The 17066-nt window shown below is 41.7% G+C and overlaps 1 protein-coding gene across 1 annotated transcript in view; it reads left to right on the top strand.

The window, feature by feature from the left end:
• RNF207 (ring finger protein 207) overlaps positions 1 to 17066 on the top strand; it is a 664007-nt gene that overhangs the window by 204898 nt on the left and 442043 nt on the right. The window contains exon 4 of the mRNA XM_078642621.1: positions 1621 to 1765. Within this exon, the coding sequence (XP_078498747.1) occupies positions 1621 to 1765 (145 nt within the window). The remainder of the gene's footprint in view (positions 1 to 1620; positions 1766 to 17066) is intronic.

Here is a 17066-nt window from a genome sequence, read left to right as displayed (position 1 = left end):
TCTTGATGGATCACTTTAACAGTTTCAAAATAGCCAGTGCTCTTCAAATGTGGACCAACATTTACAGCTGACCATAATAAGCAATCCAATTTTTGTAAGAATGTTCAGAGCCCTCTTTCAATCCTCATCCTAACCATTTTTGATCATAGGTTGCGCCAGATTAAAACCATTTGACAGGTCCATAAATACAAAGTTAAGGTCCCCTTTGTTCATCTTGGCATATTTCCTGATCAGATATAGAGACACTGTTCTTTTGTCCCCAAGCCTATCATATTGCCTAATTGAACCGTTGAGAACACTCCTGTACATGATGCCCACTCCTGTAAATTTTGCCTTTTTGAGAGAAGTATCTTTAAGAGATACTGTACGGCACATAATTGCAATAATCTATCACCCTTCTAGTATATAGATATGATAGTGGGAAAGTGCCCCATTGATGTATGGTAATACATTATATACCTCCATGGGAAAGACTTCTCTCTATAGATAACCCAACGAGACTGTTATGGAGAGAATAGGTTCACCTTTTCACTTCTCTCTCAGCCATGCCTTGCAAGATGTTCCTCAGAGTTCCACAATTTGATGAGCATGTACACATGCCACACTGGGACTCTATCACAGTCACTGATACAGGTATGGGGATGATGCAGGAAAAGAGGTTCTAGTGTGATCGTTTTTCTTCTCTCTGAAATGAAACGTAGTTTATGAGAAACCTAACCATATTCATAAGGCTAAGGCAAAGTTCAAAAATTTCTGCCGCTTTCAGTCAACGCATTTACACCACAATATTTTGGCCCAGAATAAGTAATTTAAAGTTGAGACACTAATTTGCAATGAAAAGCCACCACTTTTTCTAATCAATTAAGAGCTGTATAGGGATGCAAGTGCTTTTCATTATAGCTGTCTAAATTCACCTCACACTTACTATCACTTTATTAGCATGGGGTACACTTCATCCTAATTGGATTACCAGCAATACAAGTTTATGTTTTGGAATCTTCACAACATTGTTTTATAGTTGTTATAGTAAGGGGTAGGGTCTACGAACCACTTTGCAGCCCGAGTGTGTTATCAGAAGTCCATCCTGTATTGCCCATCATTTCTCAGGAAGCCGGTAGCTGTAGGAAAACTGGGAAAGGAAATGTCTGAATCTCCTATAAGCCATAGAGCTGTATTTTGGGGCCCCTTCTTAGAAAGGAGAATGGGGTGTAGTCTGTGAGGCAGCTGTATAGGTGTAGAAGGACTCTACGAACAGGCTCATATTTTGATTGAAGTTCACAGGTTCAGGTGGGCTTAACACACAGGAGACCACATCTTAATGGCAATGTAATCTCCTTGGGCAATGGTGACACAACCATTTCCATTCTTGCATCCACCCTATCCCATATTAAAGCATGTATCATGTGTATCTTCCAGGACTATTTCTTCACACAATGACTTTATGCCACCCTCTGGATCATCTGTTTAAAGGAGAGGTTTCTTTGTAAGGGCGACCAGACTTCCCCATGCAGGAAGTAAATTACAGTGTTATGAAGAGAAGGTTCTAATATGCAATTGAAGAATTCACAATTTTCAACTGGGCAAATGCTAACTTTCTGAATTTCACTGTTTGTCTAACAGGAGGGCGACGACATGTGTTACTGTAACACCTGCAACCAGGCCCTCTGCATCAAATGCCGGGATGAAACTCACAAAGCCAAGATGTTCTCAAGTCATGAAATTGTCTCGCTGACCAAGCGTGCAAAGGATATCCGCAAGAAATGCTGTGAGTAGCCTCTTTCACCTTAAGTTTTCATTTAAGCATTAAATAGAATCATATACTCTTGGGTGTATGCTTCTATCATTAATAGTTGCAGCAAACAACAGCAGGCACTTATTTTCTGACCAATTTCTTACCAGCTATAGAAGCTACTCATGGCTTGTTACTAATTCGTATGTAGCAGGACAAAATCAGTGTAGCAGTCCTTAATGTGTGATTATGCTTCAGCAGTGTTTTGTTTGGGCCTAAGATAGAGACCATACAATGCCTGTCCCACTGTCCCTTTCCCCAGCAATATGTCCATACACCCTCTGTTGCATAGTTTGGCACCAAAGTGGAACAGGTGTGGCGCAGCGGCCAGGGTGCCTGACTCCAGACTGCGGGGTTCACGGTTCGCTTCACAAATGGAGGTCCACTTTTGTTTAAGTATACCTGTCATAGACAGCCCACCCCAGTTGGTGCTGGCTATGGGGTGCTTCCAGAGATGAATTGCCATAACCCAACCTAGAATGCCACCATGGAGCCCAATATAGTCATTGCCTTCTTCAGTGTAGGTTTGTTTTGTTATTAACCTTTATCCCCATAGGCATGTGCAGAACTACGCAGGCAGGAGAGATAGCATTAAAAACTGCAGTGGAGTCGAAGTGCTGTAGAAAATGTTGAATTTTAAATGAGCGGTGGACAACCTTTGGTGATTTATGAATAAATACCGTATAAATTGCAATTTTACATTTCGTTAGTTTCGTTTCGTTAACACAATATTATCTCTGGTTTGAAGTGCAGGCATTCGTTCACTGCCTCACAAGAAGAATGAAAACTACAAGAGCGAATACATTTTGATGTTTAAGAATTTTCAGACTTCATTCCAATTAAATTCACATGACTTTTGTAAAGAAATGTTCCCAATAGCATATCTTTTCCTGTCATTCTCTATCCTGTGTTGCCTCAAAGTCTGCAGCCCTCAAATCTTACTAAATGGCTTCATTGTAGTATTGCATAATAGAAATATAGATACATTTTTATATATGACTGTGGTCTTCAAGTACCTTCTTACGTATGTCTGGACTAGGGGCAGCTTTAACTGTACCAGCAGTCTCATGTTCTTGCAAAAAGTAATAATAAAACTGTATAAATATGTACTTACTTACTAGGGGCTAAATTTATCATTTTATCATGCAACACAACGCAGCATGACAACTTGCTGTGCTAAATGAAAGGTACAGGGCAGGAATGCAAGGCAGCAACTTGTACTGCCTTGTGTTACTCCAGATTTACCAAGCCACGCAGGGCCACACAAGGTAGTCTTGCTTGGCTTGGTAAGTCTCATGCTAGGTTTTGAGTCACCCTTGCGCCCCATTGTGTGGCGCAAGGGCAATGCAAAAACTTTGATAAATATGCCCCAGGGTCTTTTGGTCACCCCTCTTCATTCAATGGTGTGTTAAAGTATCCTTCAGATTTTGCTCCTGCCAACAAAAGACACACATATGATGGATGGAATGCAGAGCAAATCAAACATTCACCCACAGTCATGAGTTCTAGGTTAAATCCATCATTCTTTTCCTCACCATGCCACCCCAGTTTGAACCCAACCATATGCAAATCAGTCTTGACCCTGTGCCTCATGGGAACAGTTTAACCTGAACTGCCAAGCCAGTTCTTTCCCGGACCAGAAACAAGCATCTTGGGACCAGTTTCGGGGCATCACCCCTCATCAGCCAGGCTAGCTTGAATCCAGTGGCACAGTGACCCCGGCACCCAGATCTGTGCATACCCGGCACACTTAGGGCCAGAAAGCAAAAGACACACAGATGATGGACGGAATGCAGAGCAAATCAAACATTTGCCCCCAGTCAAAAGATCTGGGTTGAAACTATTGTTCTTTTGCTCACCATGCCACCCCAGATTGGACGAAGCCATATGCAAATCAGTCTCAACCCTGTGCCTCGTGGGAACAGTCAAGCCCGAACTGCCAAGCTAGGTTCTCCCTGGACCAGAAAATAGCATCCTGGGACCGGTTTTGGTGCATCACCTCTCATCAGTCAGGATATCTTCAATCCAGTGGCACAGTGAGCCTGGGACCCACAGCAAGGCATACCCTGCGCACTTAGGGCGAGAAAGCAAAAGACACACAAATGATAGACGGAATGCAGAGCAAATCAAACATTCATCCCTAGTCAAGAGATCTGGGTTAAATCAATTGCTCTTTTGCTCACCAACAGCAGCATAGATCTTGGGAAAAGTAATCATCCCACGTAAACCATTGGCTGTCTTGCACAGAGGAACAGCACTTTCCATAATCACATGTGCAAAGGTATCTGAAAAGGAGTGCTCTTTAGTACAAGAGTTGTATGCCTGGTCTGCTGGTATGGTGGTCTTCTTTTTACATTTTTTAAATTATATTGTTGCCAAATTATTTGGCAAGGGCATATGTTTGCAAACAAAAATACAATTTTAAAATGACATGCCTGTTGTGGTAAAGCACATTGGCTTTACAAATGCTTGTTTTAAATTGTATCTTTTCTTCCTCAATAATACTCGATAATGAGTACCTCCAGGTCTGATGCCCCTGGTAATTCTTCATTGTGGCCCAGACTTTTTATCAGGATATTTTGGTTGCTTTCACATAAGCAAACAATCATAAGGAGCCTGCTTCTCTTTTGCACCTGACACAGACACAATCTACTTGTAATATATGTAGCATATGAATGTGTGCACTATTTCATTACTTTTTACAAAGAAGCTATGCGGGCACACAATGTTACAGCACGTGCATGTCCACTAAAAAATGTGTGTATCCGATTCTCCTATCTTTGGATACATGAGCCACCACTCAAGGGCCTCAGCCCCTGATGATGCATTAGCCCTTTCACAGAGGCTTTCTTCTGACTGTAGCCCATCTCACACCCACTCCAATCAATGATTGGATGATCGTGGGATTATCCTAATATCACTTCAAGGCCGTGCTGAAGGGAACAAAATGTAGACCACAAAAGGAGCCCATGTCACTAGGTATCTGCCCTGATGCATCTTCGTTATCTGGATAAGTATAGCTGGGTTTCCCTCATTTCGGGGTAATGCACCCACGTAATTAAGAGAGATTCCTTGTTCCTAGATTCCTGGTGGATCTGAGCTGGTTCACTCTATGTCACAGCAGGGCAAAAAAAGCATTTCTATAACATAACATTTCAAATGAGATGTAAACAGTGCTACAGATAACTCCTTTTGCTGAATGTGTGCCTCTTGCCCCTACCCTCAAACGTTACACATGTTTATTTAGCACTATGAACCTCTCTTTAGTCATTTGCAGTTTGTTTCATTCTAACATTGTGCTAGAAGGCTTCTCATGGAGTAACCACTCTTTCTAGAAAATAATATTTTCTTCTGGCGTTTGCTTTTGTTCAGTCTTATGTTGATACCTTCCATTTTATAAGCATTCTTGCACTGAAGAATACTTGCTGCTTATATTATGTTCATTCTTTTACACAATGTGAATGCCTCTTTGAAATCACCCCATTCATCCTTTCAACCACCGTAAACATGTTTACTGCATGCACGCTTAAATTATTCACATATACATTGTGGTTAAGTATTAACGGTCTGATTATAGTTGGGTGATACAAAAGAAGAAAATATCTGAAAATAAATTAGTAAATCCTTTGTCAAAGATTTCTCCACCAGTAGAGAATGATCTTAGGGAATTTCATCAGGCGTGGTAAGGCTAAAATATTGCAAAAGCGATGTGGCCCCAGGTGTAAGCTCTTTACCCAAAAATAACTTTATTCACCAATACCTGTCTTACCTCTTTCTAGATTACCATCTTGTTACCCAGCTGAAGGCTGGTCAAATAATCTCAAAGTTGTTTATCTAGTACCTTATCAACTAGCAATGGAACACCGATGATACAGAGTTAAAATATATTACGAGCTAAAAGATTACACATGCAAAACTGTATTTCTACCAATAACCATGCTACGTTGGCTTGATTAACATCCCAGCATATGTAGCAGAAGGAAGGGGCACACATATATTCACAAAGCATAATAATCTTGGCAAAATATGTAACAGGCAATGTGAAAAGTATTTATGCAGCATTCAAACAATAATAAAGTGAATACACAACACAAGGAAAACCCCACACCAACTTAGAAACAGAATACATTGTAATACATTATTTGATACCAAAACTATCAGTAGAACCGGAGTTATGAATTTCTAAAATTTAATGTAAATACTAGTTCCTAAAAGACCAAAGAGCCAATCCGGGACATCTAGCCATGCAAGACCAGGTTAAAGTCTAAAAATATGGCTGCAGTGTGAGTTGGATACAGTAAATGGATTGGGCCTCGTCAGAGATTTCCTGCGGATTTAGAAGAAATGTAAACAAAAATCATCTAAGAAGGTAAAGTTCAGTTGGGTAAGGCTGCAGCCAGGTAGGGTCCAAGGAGAAAGCGTAGTCTGGGAGCCGCTGGAAGTCATGGTGAAGAGTTCCACGCCCGGACTTAAGGGTCTATTACGATGGAATGGGACCGCACGAGGCGGTCCCGCATATAAAATTAGGATGCGCCCGCCACACTGGCGGGCGCATCCCGCATTTTTCACATTGCGGCGGGCGGTGCTATCAGCAGAAACTGCCGCAATGCCAAAAAGGCATTTGTGCATTTGCATGCACAACGTGGCAGGCACCGCATGGTGCCTGCCATGTTGTGCATGCAAATGTAGGAGGGTACCATAGAAACCCCCCATGTGCACCCCCCAACGGGCTCCCAACTGCGAACACTGCATGCCTTTCCAGCGTTGAAGGCCGTTTCCCGCCTGCATAGCAATAAGGATGGGGTGTCTTGCAGACACCGCCACCATATTCAACCCTTTTCCGTCAGGTTGACTTGTGGACCCAGTGGAAAAGTGGTGGACGGTCTCCCCATCCGCCGCTGTACCCCCGACATCATAATATGGTGGGGGGAAATGGGAGGCGGGCGGCAGATAATGTCAGGCAGATCGCCACCGCCATGCGGCCATTGGATGTCGAAAATCTCCAGGGGACAGGGCTGGAGGCTTCAGCCAAAACAGGATCAAAAATGTCGGATACCCTTTCGATGAAGGACCACTGAACAGAACTTCCTGCTGTGGAGAAGAATGTAGTAGGACCTGCTTCAAAGTCAGGCCGACTGGCAAAGCACCTTGGGCAGATAGATGAGCAGATTGGTCCTGGTCTCCTCTTCATTCTACGAGCTGTTGTTAGCAAAAAAGTCCCAAGTTTTGGACTTTAGCTACCTGGGCACCATTAGCACCAATTCCAAGGGCCAGAACTGGGGAGGGACCACTTGGATGGTTGGATTTCACTCAGGCTTGGTTCAAGATGGTTGAAACCTTTTCTGTCCCTGTAGCTCTGATGAAGAGGGCTGCAAATTAGCCCTTAAGTCACTCTGGTAGTCCTGGATTCAAGAGGAGAAAAGGGGCTTGAGTAGCAGGGTAGGCCTCTGAGGACCAAAGGCATGCTTCAAGCAGCAGAGAAGTCCTTCAAGGTGCAGCACCACAGTTTTCTGAAGTACACAGCAGGTCAAGGCAGCAGACATTCCTCTTAGAATCCTCTGACAGGACCGGAAAGTGAACTGAAGAGTGGGTCCTATTTTTGCACCTGGTGCCTTCATGTGGGAGGGAATGGGGGGGGTGTATGAAGAATGGGAAATACTCACTATGAAATGGGATGGCTTTAGAGAGGAGAAAGGGGGGTTAGTGATAGGTCGTGGAAAGGAGTGGTTTGAGAAGGGACAGGCTAATACAAACAGTCGCCCACAAAAGCTTAATGCCATTGCTATTCATGGTCTACACTTCAAAAGCTAATATAGCTCGAAAGATCTCAAAACAGTATTAAGATATATATATTCCTACGTGACTCCAGCTGGTGCACGCTTATGTTTGTGTGGGTATGGTAACAGGTAAGTCTGCCTGTATGTTATCAGGTCCAAAAGGCTCCTTCAGTATAGAAAAATTTTAGCACCCATGAAAGTTTAAAAATCAAGAGATTTTCCATAAACAAAAGTTACATCAAAGTGCACTACTGAAGAGCTTGTTGGTATATATGTGTGAGCAAGGTATTATGAAATACCGAAATGAGTTGGTTGTGTGTCTGTGCTCCTGTTAAATGGATTCAGGAATAAATTAACTTTGCCTAATATTGCTGCAAGAGTGCGACCCATTTTTCTTCAGAAACGGAGGATTTGCAGTACATATATATATATCGAAACCAAGTCCTGTCCACAAGTTGCTGCAGCACTAGTATTCAGGAACGGACCACACCACAGAGAAGCGAAGAGTTTAAAGTGTGTTTATTTTCCTCCACAACATGACGCATTTCGACCGGGTCACCCTGGTCTTGATCACATGACATGCATCAAATCCCGCATGATTTATATACTCAATTCACTATAGTTTTCCTCCGTTTTTAGAGATCATAGAGGTAAAAGACAGACTCTTAAAAGGAAACAGCTTATATATTAAAAACAAGTACCAAGATATATTGCAATACTGCCACAAAAATTGCGTTATTGTAAATAAAATAGCAATTACTATATTTTTTAAACTAATTCATTTAATATAACGTTTGTGCAGTCATGACTTATACTGTAATATTTCAAAACACTAATTTCCACTTAATTAAAAAACTATATTATTAGTACATAGATGTGCAAAAAATGTGTGCAATACAGGGCAAGTGCCCAAAATCGACTTGTAACAATGTCTGTCTGATGATATTAATACCAACATGATAAATATTGTGAAAGCGATTAAATAACACCAATTAAGTGCAATATCTCATCGATTTAACTATTAAAGTCATAGATGATTCGATAAGATTAGAAAAAAATGTAAACACATTTAAGTTAATCTGACGGATGCAATTGTTATAATATCTAGGCTTCATATAGATTATAAAGCAATGCATTAAATGTCGATTGAGCAAACACACATCTTAAATTAATCAGTATACATCAAAACGTCGAAAAGTGGAATTTTACAATATATATTCCAAAAGAGTGCAACATCTGCTACCACTAGATTCCAATACCAAACATACACCAGATAAAAGCAAGTTAAACCAGGAAACTAGTAAAACCAGTTAAAATCTAGATAAGACTGAGGCTAAAATCCAATAAATACTCAGACCATACACTCAAGAAGAATACAAAATTATCATAAATATTAAATATATCACATGAATATATCAAAGCATCAAAAATATCAAAAATATATACAAAATACCTCCAAGTTCATAGAAAAGTTTTTTACATTTGAAAAGTTGGTTGAATTAATCATTTAGCAGCAGATAAAGTGCAAAGATAGGAACATATCTATCCCTACAGACATATATGTACGCACACAAATATATAACCTTCATGATTTAATGATATCTTAAAAAAAATCATTAAAAATTATACATATCTTCTCCTGTATTAAAGCCATTTGGCATTTTAGTGTCTAACCTAATAATAATTTATTGGCTCTCAAGTTGGCGTAGCTTCTTCTCTCTGTTACCTCCTTGTATTGATTTTGAAACTGCATCTATCATGAAGTAACTGAGATCATTGAGATTATTTTGGTGCACTAATTTGAAATGACGGGCGACCGGATATGATGGATCGGAATTGACGATCGCCCGTAAATGCTGCAAAATGCGGTTAAACACAGGAAGTTTTGTGCTACCTACATATTGTAGTTGGCATGTACATGTGAGCACATAGACTGCATGATCAGTTTTACATGAATACAATCCATGTATTTTATATAGTGTGGGAGAGAAGGCATCAACAAACTCATACTTGTTTATACCAAATTTGCAAGCCCTGCACGAGCTGCATTTGAAAAACTCCTTTCTACTAGTCAGCCAGTTACTAGTCTCGCTTACTTCTGGACTAGTTCTAACCAGAGCATCCCTCATCGAGGGTGCTCTTCTAAATGTTATAGCTGGATAAATATCTAATTCAGGGGCTAAAGTAACATCAGTTTTCAAGATTGGCCAATGCTTGTTGACTATTTTTCAAACGTGCTTCTCCTGATTACTATATGTAGTAATGAGTCTAACTACTGATTTTTTGTTTTTTACACACTGAGCCAGAATATCCATTTCTACATTCACCTACTTGCAGTTTCCAACCGATGTGCCTGATCATGTATTTTTCCTAAGGCAGTCTGGAGATCATCTGAACTATAACCTCTGGCCTTAAATCTTCCTATTGATTCAGATAGACATGTATCCAAATCTTCCTTCTTGCTGCAAATTCTTTTAATTCTTAAAAATTCCCCATAAGGGATGCTCCTGATTAGGTGTCTGGGATGGGCACTGCTGGCATGCAATACAGAGTTGCCAGCAGTGACCTTTCTATGTAATTTAGTGTGGATGGTATTTGCTTCCACAAAGATTTCCACATCTAAAAATTCCACTTTTGTATTGCTCACATTGCCCGTAAACTGCAGATTTAGGGAGTTTTCATTAATATCAGCTACAAATATTAATGCTGATTCTTTTGTACCTTTCCATATTACACACACGTCGTCTATGAATCTCCACCATTTGACTACGTGGTTCGAGACAATGTCTTTCTGTGTGTGCCCGATGACATGCTTCTCCCACCAGCCTACATGTAAACATGCATAGCTGGGGGAGAAGCATGCCCCCATTGCTACACCTCTCAATTGTTGGAATATTACCTTATTAAAAAGGAAAAAATTATAGGAAGGAAGATTTTCAACATAACCATGGAGAAAAAAATCAACATATTTAGACATGGATTCTAACTGGCTTCCCATTGCAGAAATTATAGGACGGCCAGGGACTGGAGTCGTTTGTTTTTGTACTTTTAGAATGAAATATAGGGTGGGAGTAATAGGGTGTTCAGTTTAAAAAAAATTATGTTCATCCTTGCTAATTAAACCATCCCGCTTCCACTGTGCTAACTCTTTAAATACCTTTTCTTTGACTTTTGCTAAATCACTGAAGGAGGCTTTTCTATAGCTACAAATGTCGCTTAGATGTTTTTTAGCTTCCTCCATGTATGCATTACGTGGCCAGAGAACAATATATATATATATTCCATCTACAAAGTTTGGCCACAGTGGAAGAGCCCAACAGGTTGGTGATATTCACATTTTTTTGAAGGCTGCAAACAAGTTTGAAATGCAACGTGATTGTTAAATGGACTTTTCCTCCCCCCACTGTGGTTTGCATTGAGGTTTTAATGTACACCTCAAGACGGACTCACTGGAGGTTTCATTTAGTGCAACTACGAGTACCATGATGCCATGAGAGTGACCACGCCCATTGGGGCAGGGCCAGGCTAATAGAAATATATCGAGCTGCACTATCTGGTCTTGGGCTCAGCACACAATCGCCATTGAAGGAGTTACATCCGAAACGCGTCAGGCGACAGGATATGGATGACTGTGTATTTCAAACTTGTTTGCAGCCTTCAAATAAATAATGCGAATATCACCTACCTGTTGTGCTCTTCCATTGTGGCAAAACTTTGTAGATGGAATATATATATATATATATATATATATATATATATATATATATATATATATATATATATATATATATATATATATATATATATATATATAATATGAAAATGCCAGCACCCATAAGCTGAGTGACACGTTTCAGCTCTCTGTGCCTTTATTAAACCAACAGAGTAAATGTTAGACATGCCATTCTTGGCGTGGGTTCCCCCTAACCATTTGGCTTCAGATCTTCTCTTTTTACTCACTTAATTTGTTGGCCTTGGGACTGCACAATTTACCCCTCCTAACCAGTGCTAAACTGCTTGTGCTCTCTCCTTAAAATATGGTCGAATTGACTTGTATCCAATTGCCACATTTTATTTACTTGATAGCCCCTACTAAAGTAGCTCTACCTGTGCCCAGGGCCCATAAATTAAATGCTACTGTTGGGCCTGGAGCACTGATTGTGACACCCACTAAAGTAGCACTTTAAACATGACTCAGGCCTGCAATTGCAGCCTGTGTGTGTGCAGTTTTAAATTTCCATTTCGACCAGGCAAAGTAAACCCTTTGCCAGGCCCAAACCTTCCTTTTTTATTCATACAAATCACACCAAGGGTAGGCCCTGGACAGTCCAGAGGGCTGAGTGTAATTTATTTAAAAAGTATAACATGTACTTTTAAGTTTTACAATCCTGTTAGTGAAAAACTCTTATGCTTTTCACTACTAGAAGGCCTGCCTCCCTCATATTATAACATTGGGTTAACTTATAAAATCTAATAAGTGATTACTTTCAAATGGGAGCAGGTAGGAAGATATAGTTTGGTCTCTAAAGAATTGTAATTTAAAACACTCTTTATTGGTAGTCCGATTTTAAGTCACAATTCTGAAAATTCCACTTTTAGAAAGTTGGCATTTTCTTTTCTTAACCGTTTGGTATGTGCAGCCTGTTTCCTGGGTTACATGACTAGGTGTAGCTGGCAGTTTGTCTTTCTATTTTGCTCCCAGGCAGTGAGACAAAGGAGCATAGGTATTGGCAGGATGAGCCATTTCTGACATGATACGGAGTAGGAGCTGTCACCTTACACACTTGCACATCACAAAGACATTACCTGAGCACACTTACAAAGGGGTTGACACTAGTCTATTGTTACCTAAGACAATCTGGGCCAGGGTAGGGAGGCACGAAATTCCGAGCAACTTGGTGGGGGTGTAGGGGAGACCTCCAGAACCATCTCCTACTTCAAAGTGGGCACCAAGTATAAAAATTGGTCTCTCAGACCCAATTCTTCAAAACACCTCTGGACCTATGGAAGACTCAGAAGGACTGCTACTCTGCTGCCCTGTTCTCCTGATACCCTGTTACCCTGCTGGCTAAGTGAAGGTGTAGACCTACATCTTGAATCTAGGAACGCCAGAGTGATTCGGACAGCTAGTTGGCTTGCCTCCTTATCAGAGCCTTAGGGACAGAAAAGGTTCCAACCACCTTGAATTCCGAACCTGGATGCTGTCTGCTGTGAGTCTCACACCCAAGTGGTGCCACCCCGATCCTGGACCCTTGCAAATTGGCCTGAAGGTGCTCTGGGGACCTGTCAGCAGAACCAATGTAGCGCAACGCATCTCTTCACAGCAACCTCGCATCGCAGACTGCAGTCTTCTCAGAACCGCTGCCAATGCAACCTCTATGCAGGATCTCGCGAAGTTCTGCAAACCAGCATTTAAGGTACTTTGGGCAGTGGACTTAACTGAGTCCCTGTACCTGTCCCCCTGCTCCATCGTGGTTGGCCGGAACTTGTGACTTTGTCCCAGTCAGGCACAGCCAGATAACCACAATCTGCGCTTTGGGCTTCAAGGCACTATTTTTACTTAAAACGTTGAAATTGCATATCCACGGTTCTACCGATTGGATTTTGTCATTTTGGTCTCGAAAAATGTATTACTTTTTGCACTACTTTTCTATATGAGTTTGATATTTTCCTTGTGTTGTGTTTTTACTCTTTGAAGTGCTGCATAAATACTTTATGGACTGCTTCTGAGCTAAGCCTGACTTATTTGTGCCAAGCTAGTAGAGGGCTGAGCACAGGTTAATTTGGGGGTTCCTTGTGTTTCACCCTGACAGAGTTTTTGACTGCTGCTTGCGTAGGGTGTCACCCCCTTCCCCCAACAAATAACCCAATTTCCTACAGATGGCTTTGGGTGTCATAGACCAAGGGAGGATCTTTTGAGGCTTGTGGAAAATCTCCAGCTATAACCATGGTATTGCACATCTGTAATAAGACATCACACATGTTTAACATGGGGATTCAGTTGCTGTAGGTGAATTAACATTAAAAAACCGATATTTTTGGGCAAGATGGTAGGAATTCATAGGCTATGATGTTATATATGTTGTGTGACCTCTGTGGCCAGTGTATTTTCATCTAAAAAGTGCACCTATACTTTAACCATGCCCTTCACAATCAGAGCACTCTGGAAGACCAAACCCAGGAAAGTCCTCCCCATTGACTGCTACAATCAGCACCTCATTGACAAGAGTTCCCACCAGCACCACTGCTACTATTTGTGATGCTTCAGGCACATTACTTGCCACCACTCTGTCAACCTCTACTTTATCTCCCAGCCTACCTACAATTGAACCAGTGACAATATCTCCAGCCTTGACATTTGTTGTCATTATAACATTGCAGCACCACAGCACTACTTTGAAATCAGAAATCACACCTGCTGCTAATGGGACACTAATTACAGTCACTCAGAGCACCCCCACTGTTTCAAGCACTCAATGCCACTAGAAAGCACAGTGGCCATGGAGCAGATATCAAGGTACATCGGCAATCCAGGAGCCCAGTTCTACCTAGATAGATATCTCTAGGGCCACTACTGTGGCCATTTCAGTGATTGTGGAACGTCTGAACATTTATCAAACCTGGTTCGTCTTAAATAACAATAATCTAGGTGTTCCATGAGGCATCTGATATGGCTGGACAGGGACCTGAGATTGTCCCAGTGATAATATATTATGTACATGCCCGAGACACGAGCAGATAAGGGGACCCTTCAAAGCACGACATATGCAGTTCGCAGCTTTACCAGCCGGGTTGCATTAGAACCAGTTGCTAGGTTTGCAGCACTGCAGGTACAAACACAAACACCTGCCCTACAACTGGGAATTTCAAGACCGTTGCCTGTCTCACAACTGAATGCACCAGTCTGCCCATCTCACTTAGACAAGCAAAAGCCCTGACAAAAAGAGCACTCTATTATACAAATTCCATGCACATATGCTTATCTGTATATGGTTTGTGTTAGGGTGGTGAGATTAATATTCAGTGTATTAGGAGATGGCCTTAGACATATTTAATATGTTGGTATGGGAGTGCTTGAGAGTAGGATGTAGATTTCTGGAAAGATGAATAGTTTGGAAATATGTGGTAGGTAACGACAACAGGTTGATACCTAAATAGAACTTCATATTCGTATTCATTTGTAACATGGCCTTTCTGTCTTCGTTTACTTTAATTATCAGCCAGGGATCAGTAAGGCAACACTAGAACACTTTTTAAATTGATTTTTTCTTATGTTTACATTTTAAAGTATGCACTGATGATGGGATAAAATTCCAGCTTTAAGTGTTTTTCCTAATTTTTGTACCGACTGGGACGTTAAAATACTGGTGACGCAGGTAAATCAAAGCAAAGAGACAATCCTAAATTTGAGGGAGGTAAAGGGTGTCAGATGCACTACAATAAAAACACTGCAATAAAGTATTTTGAGCACTTATCTTTGCATGGGCATTGTTTATTTTGTACTATTTTGCCTTTTGCATACATTATATGATGATGTCATTGGTCCTGCAGCTACCAACATTTGTTACCAATTGCTCCAACTGGGAGGAAATATGAGGCAGTGTTTCTTGTTTCCGTGTAACTTTTAATAGCAGTAAAACTTGTATATAATGTTTCTGCCAGCAGAATTTTACCTGGATTTACCGTGTGGTAACTCTGTATACAGTAAGGGGCCTATTTATGACAAAGCAATGCAGTGCAGCGCAGTAAGTAAACTTGCTGCGCTGCATTACAGGGAAAGGGCAGAAATGCATTGTATTTATCCCAATACAACACATTATTGTCCTTTCACCAGGACTGGCACACAATGGGCTGCCTAGCAACAATGTGGGAACCGGTGCACCATGGTGCAATGGTGCCTCCATTGCATGCAGGATTGTTTTTGTGTAGGAATTGTCACCTTCCTGCAGAAAAATAATGCCAGAGGCAAGGCAAATTCCTCTATCTATGTGTGCTGCATAGAAAGAGGAAGTAACAAGGAGAAATACAAATATAACAAGGAGAAATACAAAAATTTCTCCTCGTTACACCTCCCTTGGGAAGGCGTATCATTCTGGCGCATTCCCAGGTCTACCAGTAATGGTAAATCTGGGAATGCATCAAAATCCATGGGAGTTGCGTGACAACACCTACGCAAAGCCCATGGAATGCCTTTCCAGGGCAGAGCAATGCAACGGAGCAATTTATCAAGCCACACAAATAGGCCTTGCATGGCTTGATAAATAACATTTTGGGTTTGTGTCGCACATGAACCACATTGCGTTGTGCAAATGTGACAGAAACACCGTCATAAATAAGCCCCTTAATCTGGTTGGAGTTTCACATGCGGTAAAATTGCATGCTTAAAAAATTGTAATTGGTTGTTGTTAGATCTGGGGGTCTCTAGTTGGCAATGGTTATCACCCTTGTCCAAATAGGGACCCTTACTTCAAAGTCAAGTCAGGATAACGGGATTACACTCCTTAATAACCCCTGTTCACCCCCTTGGTAGCTTAGCACGAGCAGACAGGCTGATCTCAGAGGCAGTGTGTTAGGCATTTGTGAATATACACAGTAATACAGTGATAACACTACAGATGGACACAACACAGGTGTTATAAAAATAAGTATTCTTTATATAGACTTAAACACAAGACCACAAATGACAAAAATCCACAATACTACACTTAAGATTACTTAAAAGATGATTAAAGATTCTTAGTTCAAGTTGATGGTAGATGCAACAAAGTTCTCAACAAAGTACCTGGATGCGTAACGCAAAGTAAACACAAGGACTAGCAGAAGGGGAGATGTGTGGGTTCCGTGACCCGGGGGAACGGTTGCGTCCTTCCTCAATGCTTGCGCAGAGTAGGGGACTCGTCGTGAGCCTTACCGGTGCAGATGTAATGCGGAGATTCTTGACCTGTTGCGGTGCGCAAGATGGCGCCTTGATGCGATGCGATGATGATGCGATAATCCAGTTGCGATGCGAGAAGATGGCGCCCTTGATGCGGCGATGCGATGACGATGCGATGACGCCCTGGCAACCTTGCGATGACTCTGTAATTTGGAGCCGCGACAGGCCCTGCGATGTGCTTCTCCGGCAATGTGATGGCGACTCTCTCGATCGCGTCACGCTTCTCCGGTGATGCGACAGCAGGAAGCTTCGATGAACACACTCTTCCAGGGAGATGCGACAAAGGCTCGCTTCTCCGGCGTTGCGACGATTTCAGCTGCGGTGGCGACACGCTTCTTCTCGATACGGCGGCGACACGCTTCTTCTCGATGCATAGCGCTTCCAGCTCCCAACGGCACGCAAGTGACTGGAGTCAGAATTCCCAGCAAGGGAATTTCAGGAGGGAGATAGAGGTGAAGTCTTTTGGCCCTGAGACTTCAGCCGGAGGCAAGCACAGTTCAAGCCCTTGGAGAATATTCTGTAGTTGAAAGTCCTTACAAAGTTCCTTCTCCTTTCCTTTGGCCAT

Source organism: Lissotriton helveticus, chromosome 5_1 (genome assembly GCF_964261635.1).
Source record: "Lissotriton helveticus chromosome 5_1, aLisHel1.1, whole genome shotgun sequence".
NCBI classification, from domain to species: Eukaryota; Metazoa; Chordata; class Amphibia; order Caudata; family Salamandridae; genus Lissotriton; species Lissotriton helveticus.
This window is presented reverse-complemented; position numbering and strand designations above follow the sequence as displayed.